At 40.3% G+C, this 11,421-nt stretch overlaps 3 protein-coding genes across 3 annotated transcripts in view; 1 reads left to right on the top strand and 2 right to left on the bottom strand.

The window, feature by feature from the left end:
• VPS39 (vacuolar protein sorting 39 homolog (S. cerevisiae)) overlaps positions 1 to 11,421 on the top strand; it is a 65,350-nt gene that overhangs the window by 38,174 nt on the left and 15,755 nt on the right. Inside the window, exons 8-10 of the mRNA XM_012649132.1 lie at positions 2,748 to 2,868; positions 2,981 to 3,101; positions 6,112 to 6,241. Of these exons, the coding sequence (XP_012504586.1) occupies positions 2,748 to 2,868; positions 2,981 to 3,101; positions 6,112 to 6,241 (372 nt within the window). The remainder of the gene's footprint in view (positions 1 to 2,747; positions 2,869 to 2,980; positions 3,102 to 6,111; positions 6,242 to 11,421) is intronic.
• Positions 9,278 to 9,761, bottom strand: LOC105814492 (anaphase-promoting complex subunit 10-like). The gene is made up of 2 exons (XM_012649476.1): positions 9,504 to 9,761; positions 9,278 to 9,382 (listed from the first exon to the last, which is right to left on the bottom strand). Exons 1-2 carry the CDS (start codon positions 9,706 to 9,708, stop codon positions 9,336 to 9,338), a joined length of 252 nt encoding a protein of 83 aa, XP_012504930.1. The 5' UTR covers positions 9,709 to 9,761; the 3' UTR covers positions 9,278 to 9,335.
• Positions 10,536 to 11,019, bottom strand: LOC105814490 (anaphase-promoting complex subunit 10-like). The gene is made up of 2 exons (XM_012649475.1): positions 10,762 to 11,019; positions 10,536 to 10,640 (listed from the first exon to the last, which is right to left on the bottom strand). Exons 1-2 carry the CDS (start codon positions 10,964 to 10,966, stop codon positions 10,594 to 10,596), a joined length of 252 nt encoding a protein of 83 aa, XP_012504929.1. The 5' UTR covers positions 10,967 to 11,019; the 3' UTR covers positions 10,536 to 10,593.

Genomic DNA, 11,421 nt, shown 5'->3' with positions numbered 1-11,421 from the left:
TATACCGATTAAACAACAGCTCCTCAGTTCCCCTTCCCTCTAACTCCTGGCAACCACCATTCTACTTTCTGCTTCTATGAATTCGACTACTTCCAGATAGTGTGTATAAATGAACTCGTACAGTATTTGTCTTTTTGTGACTGCGTTATTTCATTTAGCATGTTGTCCTCAAGATTCATCCAGGTTGTAGCATTTGACGGAATTTCCTTCCTTTCTAAGGCTGAATAATATTCTGTTGCATGTATACATGACATTTTGTTTATCCATTCATCTGTCCATAGACACTTGGGTTGCTTTCACTTTTTGGCTACAGTGAATAATGCTGCTATGAACATGGGTATGCAAATATCTCTTTGAGATCCTGCTTTTGATTCTTTTGAATATATACTCAGAAATGGGATTGCTCGGTCATATAGTAATTCTGTTTTTAATTTTCTGAGGAACTACCATACTGTTTTCCATAGCAGCCATACCATTTTACATTCCCATCAGCTATGCACAAGGGTTCTGATATTTCCACATTCTCATCAACACTTGTTATTTTCTGTTTTTTTTATAGTAGCCATCCTAATGCGTATAAGGTGATATCTCATTGATTGTGATTTTTTACTAATTCTTTTTTTTTTTTTTTTTTTTTTTGGAAACAAGGTCTTGCTCTGTTGCCTGGAATAGCGTGCAGTGGCATCATCATAGCTCACTGCAATTTCATACTTTCTGGGTTCTAACAACCCTCCTGCCTCAGCCTCCCAAGTAGCTGGGACTACAGGCGTGTGCCACTACACATGACTAATTTTTCTATTTCTTTGTTGAGATGGGATCTCTCGCCCAGGCTGGTCTTGAACTCCTAGCCTCAAGGGATCCTCCCACCTCAGCCTCCCAAAGTACTAGGATTACAGGCGTGAGTCACCAAGCCTGACCTACTAATTCTTGATATAATATGGAATATAATCATAAAAAACATTTCTATTATTTTTAAGTTGGCGAAATTATACTTAATGTTGTATATAAGCAATAAATTTATTTTAAAAAAACAAAGTTCATTTTAAAGTGAAGTAGATCCTTATTCAGTCTTATTCTGAGTTTTTGTATTTTAAAAGGTATGTTTTATGTTGCTTATTTTCTAAATTCTCTACATTTATGTTAAATCTCCTTCACCATACAACCTCCCAATCAATGGAAGACTTTCCTTGCAAGGATTTTATAGTTTTGTCAGCTCTGCTTCTTATATGCTGACTTCTTTAGTACTTTTGCTGGGATTATTCTGCTTCATCCAGCATTGTGAGCTTTGGATTGTTACACGCCGATCAAAAAATACAGGAAGAAAAGAGTGGATGTGATAAACATTATTTTTAAGAGATAAAGAGTACAACCCAAGAATTACGCTGGATCAATAAGGGTAAATTTCGGATCATGGATAGATGAAGGAAAATGTTTTAAGATGTGTAAAATAGATGAAAACAGTCATAAGGTTTACAGCAAGTATCAGGTACAAAACAACTACACTGAGAATTCCATCCAGCTATCTTCTCCGTGTACCATTAAGCCAATGTCTTGGTTCATTTGTGCTGCTATAACAATACCACAAATTGAGTAATTTGTAAAGAATAGAAATTTATTTCCTCACGGTCCCAGATCAAGGCACTGGTATCTGGTAAGGCCCTTCTTGCTGCGTCTTCACAGGGTGGAAGGCAGAAGGACAAGACAGGGATGAACTCTGTGTCCTCACATGGCAAAAAAGAGAGAACCCACTCCCACAAGCCCTGTTCATAGCAGCATTAATCCATTTATGAATGTGAAGGCTCATGACCCAAACACCTCCCATTCAGCCCCATCTCCCAACACATTTGCATTAGGGATTAAGTTTCCAATGCATGAGTTTGGAGGGAACAAAAACACTTAAACTATAACAGCCATCAAATGGAGCTTTGTATCTTTTCCCTGTGAAAATCTCAAGCAAGATCAACATTGGCAGCCGGGCGCGGTGGCTCACGCCTGTAATCCTAGCTCTCTGGGAGGCTGAGGCGCCTGAGCAAGAGCAAGACCCCGTCTCTACTAAAAATAGAAAGAAATTAATTGGACAACTAAAAATATATAGAAAAAAAAAATTAGCCGGGAATGGTGGCGCATGCCTGTAGTCCCAGCTAATCGCGAGGCAGAGGCAGGAGGATCACTTGAGCCCAGGAGTTTGAGGTTGCTGTGAGCTAGGCTGACGCCATGGCACTCTAGCCTGGGCAACACAGTGAGACTCTGTATCAAAAAAAAAAAAAAAAAGATCAACATTGGCTAGAAATGTGGAACTTTCCCTTAGAATAATTTTAAGGAGCAAAGAATTTGCCTTCCTTTTGCCCTTTGTAAGAAAGTGAAAGAAGAGGTTCTGTAACCTGGTTCTCCCACTGATGCATTGTTAGGGACAGCTGCAGCTGACCTTTGGCCTGGCTTTGTGGCTGATAAGAAAGAAGCAAGTAAAGCTTTCATCTACCATTTTGGGTGAAATGGTAAGAGTAGGATCAGATCCCTCTCATCAAAGCTGGATGCATCTTTTCTGTGCAAGATATTTTTCTTAGCATCATTCAGGAAAAGCAATTTGTTTCCTCTCTGCATCACAGTATAGGATTCTGGCTTGATATTTGACTAGTGGACTTTTTGGAGATCCATTAAAGTGCAGCTCAGAATGGGCCACTGAAACACTCCATAAGCCCAAAGCTTTAGTCTAGACTCAACAGCTCAACATGTTCTCTTTCTCACAGAGCACCAGCCTCCCTACATCATCGCAGTGTTGCCTCGATACGTGGAGATCCGAACGTTTGAGCCGAGGCTATTGGTCCAGAGCATTGAATTGCAAAGGCCCCGTTTCATTACCTCAGGAGGGTAAGGCATTTCTTTCTTTACTGTGGCTGCCATGTTATCCCAAAGCTTTAAAGTCACCTGTGTCATCGTAAAGCCTGTGCTCTTTTGCTAATATTCTTACTTCTGCCTCCAGATCAAACATTATCTATGTGGCCAGCAATCATTTTGTTTGGAGACTTATTCCTGTTCCCATGGCAACCCAAATCCAACAGCTTCTCCAGGACAAGCAGTTTGAATTGGCTCTGCAGCTGGCAGTAAGTCTTGTTGCCGAGATTTGGATGTAGTCTGCCTTCCTCATTGTTTTCGAAAGTAGGTGATTTGGGTTTAGATGTTCATATTTAGTTTGGACTAGTAGAGTAGGCACAGAGCTAAAAGTCAGAGGGCTTTGATTCAAGGTCTGACTCTACTATAACATATCTATGTAATGCTAAGTGACTTTCTTTTTTTACTTTTTTATCTGTCAAATACAGGATGAATGCCAATTTTAATAATACCACCTTATAGAATTAATGGGAGAATAAAACAATAGATACTGTATAGTCTTGAAAATGTAAAGACAATGCAAACATTATAGTATAGTAACAATCATAAATGCGATTTTACAGTCTAGTTGAATGCATCAACTAGAAGACCCCTCAAAATTCCTTTCCACAATCTAGATAAGTGGGCCTTTTTTAGATATTCCAAAACCACTTCAAGTCGTTGCCTTCAACCAGGCTGCAGTCATGTTTATGATCGTTGTTCTACTTTAATGTTTGCACGGGACATGGTTCATGGTAAAGCGGCGACCGTGTTCTTATTCCAGTCATGCTCCCATTGCCAAAAACCATTTCAGAGTCTGTCTCTTACGCTTTTAAACATCCTCACTGATGATTATTTTCATCTGTAGGAGTGGATTCGATTTTAGAAAACAGCCAAACAGCCTAACCCCGTTGTTAAACCAGACAGTACTACTTTGAAGAAGAGACTTTTAGGAAGATAATAGTAGTAAAACTGAATTTCTAGGTTATCCCGTAAACTATTTCTGAAAGGAAGGCAATGGCCACATTTTTGGGAAATTAATATGTTTTTAGTCACCTATGGTGCCTACTTTGAAAGAGGAACATTTACTTTGGTTGTGTAAGTTCTGGACTTAAAAGAGAAATCCAGTCTTGATAGTTAGACATGGTTAATATCTCATAAAGATGATTTCTTTTTCAGGGCATTTAATTTCAACATCTTACTGATTTTTTTTCTATTCGTGCATTATCCTGTATTATTTTACTTTATTTCCATTTCCATTTTTAAAAATAATATAATCAATATCTGTGAACTCACCATCCTACCCAAGAACAATAACTTTTGTAAACTCTATGCTCCTTCCCATCCCATCCCTCTGCCTCCCCTCCAGATGTAATCATTATTCTATGTTTTGTGTTTATCATGCCCTTAAAAATTTTTGTTTCATCTTTTACATATATATTTAATATATATGAGTAATGTGTTTACTTTTTTGTTTGTTTTGATGAGACAGGGTCTCACTTTGTCGCCCAGGCTGGAATGCAGTGGCACAATCATAGCTCACTGCAACCTTGAATTCCTGGGTCAAGAGATTTTCCTGCCTCAGCCTCCCGAGTAGCTGGGACTACAGGTGCCTGCCACCATGCCTGGCTAATTTAAAAAATTTCTTTTGTAGAGACAGGGTCTCGCTCTGTTGATCAGGCTGGTCTCAAATTCCTGGCTTCAAGTGATCCTCCCACTGTGGCCTCTCAAAGTGCTGGGATAGCAGGCATGAGCCACTGCACCTGGCGTATTTAGTTTTTGAACTTTATAAAAAGGATATGCAGCGCATGACTCTTTTTAGTGTCTGTTCTTAACAGGAAGGTCTCACAGTCTTTTCAGTGATCTACCTACTGTAGGTTGTTTGTTTAATTTTTGATAGAGAAGATGGAAGTGGGTTTCCATTTTTCCTTCTCTTTTCTAGGCTCGTACTTAATATTTGCTGTTTTTTATGACAAGAAGGTTGGTTGACACAATCTCAGCCCTTGAGGAACCTATCTTTTATTTAAATGATAAGAGAACATCCATGGAACTTTCAAAGGACAATTACATACTAAAACTTTGGCATTGACAAAATGTGATGTTAAGTGTCAGAGAGGGACAGTTCACTGCGGGATGGAAAAGTCATCCTAGGGTTGGACACTTGCATTGACCCTTTAAGGGTAAGTAAAGATTAAAATCAGGAGCAGGAAACAGGAAGTGTTGAAGATTGAGAGGAAGTTACAGAAGTGGAAACAAGTGTGGCATATTTCTAGAACGTTTGGAGCCCAGGCTGACTGGAGCAGAATGTGTGTCTTAAATGTCTGGGAATCAGCTAGCTAGGGAGGCTGGGGCTGTCCGTGTTTTGAAAGCCTTTGAAGCACCAAGCAGAAGAGCTGAGACCAGGTACGGAGACCACATGCTTACGATGGCCTGGACTAGGGGGTGGCAACAGGAAAGGAAAGGAAAGGGGAAATTGAGAGATGTTTTGAAGGAAGAAATTAATAAGTAATAGCTTATTTAGCTTTTACTATGAATAGGACCTTTCCCAACCGTGCCGGCTACACCAAATGTCCCTCATTCCTTGAGCGTACCGTGCTCTCTCTCTGTTGATTCCGGCCTTGCACATGTGCTGTCCCTGGCTGCGGAACACACGCACCTCTTCCCCTCCCTTCAGTCACATGCCCAGCCTTGTGTTCGTGGCTAACTCCAGCTCACCCTTTACATCTCAATTTAGGTCCCTTTTGGAACCCATCCCAGACCCCCCACTCAGACTGGATTGGGGACTCCTCCCACATGCTTCTGTCATCACTTTTACCCTGTTTTGTTTTGATTTTTTTGTTTTAAACTAAACTCTAGACTATTCAGATTTGGCCCATTTTTCCATTAATGCCCTTTTTTTCTCTCCAGGATCAAATCCAGAATCACATTGCATTTAGTTGTCATGTGTCCTTAGTTCCTCTGGTCTTCCAGAGTTTCTTCATCTTCCCTTGTTTTTCATGACCGTGACAGCTTTCGGGAGTACAGGTTAGGCACTTCTTAGAGACCTTGTTGTATTTTAATTGCATAGTTACTTAGCAGTCTTACTAACAGTTAGACTGTAAGGGCAATCTGCGAGGGCGGACACCATGTGGCTGTCTTGTACACTTTGGCATCTGTGGGTCCCAGGATCTTGTCTGACACTTAGAACATACTGAGTAAATATTTGTTGAGTGACTGAGCTCTTGCCTATTCTACTCTTATTAGGAAATGAAAGATGACTCTGACAGTGAAAAGCAGCAACAAATCCATCACATCAAGAACTTGTATGCCTTCAACCTCTTCTGCCAGAAGCGTTTTGATGAGTCCATGCAGGTCTTTGCTAAGCTCGGCACAGGTAACAAGGGTGTGGCCTTGGGGTAAGGAGCTAATGGAGCGGGGAGCCTGGAAAGGATGGGGAGAAATGATACTAGACTTCTGAGAATGGGGAACGTCTATGCTTAGCCAAATTCATCCTTACATCTGTCAAGATCCTGTGGGTAGCTACAATGGTTACATATTTATAATCCTAATCTTAGGAATCTAGTCTCTCCCATAAATGCAGACTTCCAGTTTTTCAGGGTGATTTGCCTTCACCATCAGAGAAAGGTAACAGGTCATTCAATTCAACAAATGGGCATTTGATCAGCTAGTGTTTATTGAATGCTGTTCTAGATAAAAGTCCCCGGATTCAACCATAGGTCATTTTTGAGAGCCAATACAGGCAGTACTACGAAGCCCGTCCTTTCCTTAGTGTCCTAAAACCTCTCTAGACGTGAGAGCATAGTGGGGAGGTGCAGGTACCCTGGAGTCAGACTGCCTGAGCTCAGGCAGAGTTTTTGGACCTCTGTGTGCTTCTGTTTTCTGCTCTGCAAAAAGGGATAATAGTAATACTACTTCCTTATCATGTTGCTCTGAAGATCAGATAAAGTGCTTATAACATGTGGCACTTAACAAGTGCCGTGTAAGTGTTTGCTCTTACTATTATTAAACTTTTCATTTCTGTAGGTTCCATTTTTGCTTACTTTGGATCAACCTATATATACTTGGTTTGACTCTATATTATATTATTATCTACTCTTTTTTCCTCTTTATTGCTTTGCCTTTTTTCCACTATCACTCAACCTTGGCCAATATTCAACTGTGGTAACTGCCTATGTCAGTTAAGGTTCTTGGTTGTGAGCAATAGAGACTAATTCTAGATAATTTAAGCACAATATGGATAAATTAATCAGGGTTTATTGGAATGTTAGGGTGATGGCAGTTGGAGGGACCCATAAAATTGATGGGAGACCAGGCTCAGGAATAGGTGGGAATAAGGGAGCCCTCCAAGCTGGAAACAGGATTCCAGACAGTTATCAGTTTGTAGTCAGGACAGACTGGGCAGTCCTGCGCTGGCATAGCCTCTTCCTTAGCTATCGCCACTGTCACCTCTCCTGCCATTCCGTCCTTAATAAAATTACCCCCTACCAATGTATTAGCTATCTAATGCTGTGTAACAAATCACCTCAACACTTTATGGCTTAAAGTAACAAATAATCATCCATCTCTCTTAGTACATGCTGGTCAGGAATTCGGGAAGGGTTCAACTGGGTTCTTGCTTCAGGACTCTCATGCAGTTGCAGTTTTATGTCAGCTGGGCTGCCATCATCTGAAGTCCTGACTGGGCTAGAGGATCCACTTCCAAGCCAGCTCGCTCTCATGGCTGACAAGTCGGTGCTGGCTGGGGGATAGGGGACCTCAGTTCTTGTCCAAGTGGGTCTCTCCACAGAGCTACTTGAGTGTCCTTGTGCATAGCAGCTGGCTCTTCTCAGAAGGAACAATCTAAGAGACCTAGGTGGAAGCTTTAGTGCCTTTTGTGACTGTCACTTCCGTTGTATTCTGTTGATTTAAAGGGTCCTACCAGGTTCGAGGCAAGGAAATAAAGACTTCACCTCCTGATAGAGAAGTGACATGCTACATAAGAGGAGCATGTAGGATGGGATACATGTTGGTGTGTGCCACACTGCTTGTCATCCTTGCATCACTTTCTCAAGATCAAGGGGATTTGACTAGCCAGGATTAGGGCATGGTCCCACTTACACACTCTGCCGGGGGTGGGAAAAGAGGTTTGGCCCCCATTTGCTTCTGAAGGCAAAGGTGTGTACCTGGAGCTATCCTTATACCAGTACTATACATAGTCTGGAAGAAGGAGCTTGCCAAAAGGAAGTAGGTTCTGATAAGAAGGGAGATGGGTGCTGGACAGCCTGAAATTGATAAATGCCTGCCATCCTTACTCCCAATAAACGTAATTGGGGCATTGTTTTCAGTGTACCACCAGTTCTTTGGGAAGACACTGGGATAGTAAGATAGAACTGCTGTAGTAACTTGACCCTTTTTACATGTACCAATATTTGAACCCCAATCTTAAAGCTCTAAAGTCAATCCTAATGAAGCTACTGCCTTTTATCTATTCCCCAAATATGTACTGAGCTCTTAGTGCAGCACACTGTGCTGGGCCCCAAGCAACAATAATCAGGTAGGAATTCTACTTTCAAAGAACAGTGTAGCAGGGATCTTTTCCAGGAGCAAGAGATGTGTGCTGGTGGCAGTGTTTTCTAGGGGGGCAGCTGACTGTTGACTGGACTTTCAGGTGGCCCTCTGTTAATTGACTTCTGGTCCAGAAGGTCTGGTCCTCAGATCTAGAGGTAGATAGCATACCCAGAGATTATCAGACTACAGGTGACAGGCTGACCCTGACCAAAATCCCATGAGTATTTTATTTATTTATTTATTTATTTACAGTAGGGATTCTAGATCCCTTTCCAATAATGAGAATATTCATACATGGCACCCAGGACACCCTCTTTTCTATATACTGAGGTACAGGCATTTTTTGCTATTAAACTTTGTATGTGGTACTGTAAAATTTTACATCCTATAACAAATGCTCATGAAAAGTAACAGGGTTTATAGGAAGAATAAGGTTGGAGCAAACTACTCAAAGCCTATGAGACTTTGTAAGCAGAGCATTAATAAAAACAGTAACAATTCTACTAAAATTAAATTTCCACTGATGTCTGTACCCAGCATGATAGCTCTTTGCAGTCTTAAACCCTGGGGCTATTGTTTTTCCTCTGCTTCTATTAGAAACCAGTTTCATCAAACTAAAAACTCTGATCTTGGGTACAAACTTCTTTTTTTTTTTTTTTTTAAAGATACCTGATATAATATTTAATAACAAGATAAAACAAAGACACGTTTAATGACTTGTATTCCACTTTAAAGTCACCTTATTGAACGATACATCATGAAATCAATAGTTGTACATCTAGGAAATTTACCAATGGAGCTCTCTTCCACTGGTGTGTATATTTTAATTTGTCTCATGTGGGTGTCTCTTCCATTCTGGTGATTGGCTAGAACAGCAATCTGTATCATGAATGTGCGAGTTGGCTTCTTATGATTATCAGTTAAGGGAACGTGAATCCAGCCACTTGGTTCCACCAATTCCAGTTGCCAAATTTCTTGAAGATTGTGAAAATTATTTCCTACTCTGACTGAGATCTTGCTTGGAGTATAGCTTTCATCAGATTTATAGTCTGCATAAATACATAATGTCTTCACTGTTGTTTTTCTTCTGAATTGAATGTTCACTAAATGAGGCTGGGAGCCATCTGATTGCCAATAAGTTTCTAGATTGTCATCTCGTAATTGATCCACTCCAAATCCTGGTTTGCAAGATGAAAGTGACCAAACAGCTTGTGACCCAATTTCCCGTACTGTTCCAGTCCTTTCCAGCTGCTTTGGGTCAGCACCAGGAGGTGTTTTGTTTGGAGTGGTCATTTTTTAAATATTAGATTCCAGACCCGGCTGGCCGCAACTCAGGTTCTCAAGACCTCCAGCAGTTCCGCGCCACTCCCGGTACAAACTTCTTTATGAGACAAAAAAAAAAAATTAACATGGAGGATACATCTTTGTTTCATTTGTACTCTCAGCTTCTCCAGGTGGCTTGATACAAAATATAGTGGTTCTTTTTATTTATTTATTTATTTATTTACAGTAGGGATTCTAGATCCCTTTCCAATAATGAGAATATTCATACATGGCACCCAGGACACCCTCTTTTCTATATACTGAGGTACAGGCATTTTTTGCTATTAAACTTTGTATGTGGTACTGTAAAATTTTACATCCTATAACAAATGCTCATGAAAAGTAACAGGGTTTATAGGAAGAATAAGGTTGGAGCAAACTACTCAAAGCCTATGAGACTTTGTAAGCAGAGCATTAATAAAAACAGTAACAATTCTACTAAAATTAAATTTCCACTGATGTCTGTACCCAGCATGATAGCTCTTTGCAGTCTTAAACCCTGGGGCTATTGTTTTTCCTCTGCTTCTATTAGAAACCAGTTTCATCAAACTAAAAACTCTGATCTTGGGTACAAACTTCTTTTTTTTTTTTTTTTTAAAGATACCTGATATAATATTTAAGAACAAGATAAAACAAAGACACGTTTAATGACTTGTATTCCACTTTAAAGTCACCTTATTGAACGATACATCATGAAATCAATAGTTGTACATCTAGGAAATTTACCAATGGAGCTCTCTTCCACTGGTGTGTATATTTTAATTTGTCTCATGTGGGTGTCTCTTCCATTCTGGTGATTGGCTAGAACAGCAATCTGTATCATGAATGTGCGAGTTGGCTTCTTATGATTATCAGTTAAGGGAACGTGAATCCAGCCACTTGGTTCCACCAATTCCAGTTGCCAAATTTCTTGAAGATTGTGAAAATTATTTCCTACTCTGACTGAGATCTTGCTTGGAGTATAGCTTTCATCAGATTTATAGTCTGCATAAATACATAATGTCTTCACTGTTGTTTTTCTTCTGAATTGAATGTTCACTAAATGAGGCTGGGAGCCATCTGATTGCCAATAAGTTTCTAGATTGTCATCTCGTAATTGATCCACTCCAAATCCTGGTTTGCAAGATGAAAGTGACCAAACAGCTTGTGACCCAATTTCCCGTACTGTTCCAGTCCTTTCCAGCTGCTTTGGGTCAGCACCAGGAGGTGTTTTGTTTGGAGTGGTCATTTTTTAAATATTAGATTCCAGACCCGGCTGGCCGCAACTCAGGTTCTCAAGACCTCCAGCAGTTCCGCGCCACTCCCGGTACAAACTTCTTTATGAGACAAAAAAAAAAAATTAACATGGAGGATACATCTTTGTTTCATTTGTACTCTCAGCTTCTCCAGGTGGCTTGATACAAAATATAGTGGTTCTTTTTATTTATTTATTTATTTATTTTGAGACTGAGTCTCTCTCTGTTGCCCAGGTTAGAGTGCCATGGCATCGGCCTAGGTCATAACAACCTGACTCGTGGGCTCAAGCAATCTTCCTGCGTTAGCCTCCCCAGTAGCTGGGATTATAGGTGCACGCCACTACACCCAGCTAATTTTTTCTATTTTTAGTTGCCTGGCTAATTTTTTTTTTCTGTTTTGTTTTTTTTTTTTAAGTACAGTTAGGTCTCTTTCTTGCTCAGGCTGGTT

The sequence above is a fragment of the Propithecus coquereli genome, unplaced genomic scaffold, assembly GCF_000956105.1.
Source record: "Propithecus coquereli isolate 6110/MARCELLA unplaced genomic scaffold, Pcoq_1.0 Scaffold3, whole genome shotgun sequence".
NCBI lineage: Eukaryota > Metazoa > Chordata > Mammalia > Primates > Indriidae > Propithecus > Propithecus coquereli.
This window is presented reverse-complemented; position numbering and strand designations above follow the sequence as displayed.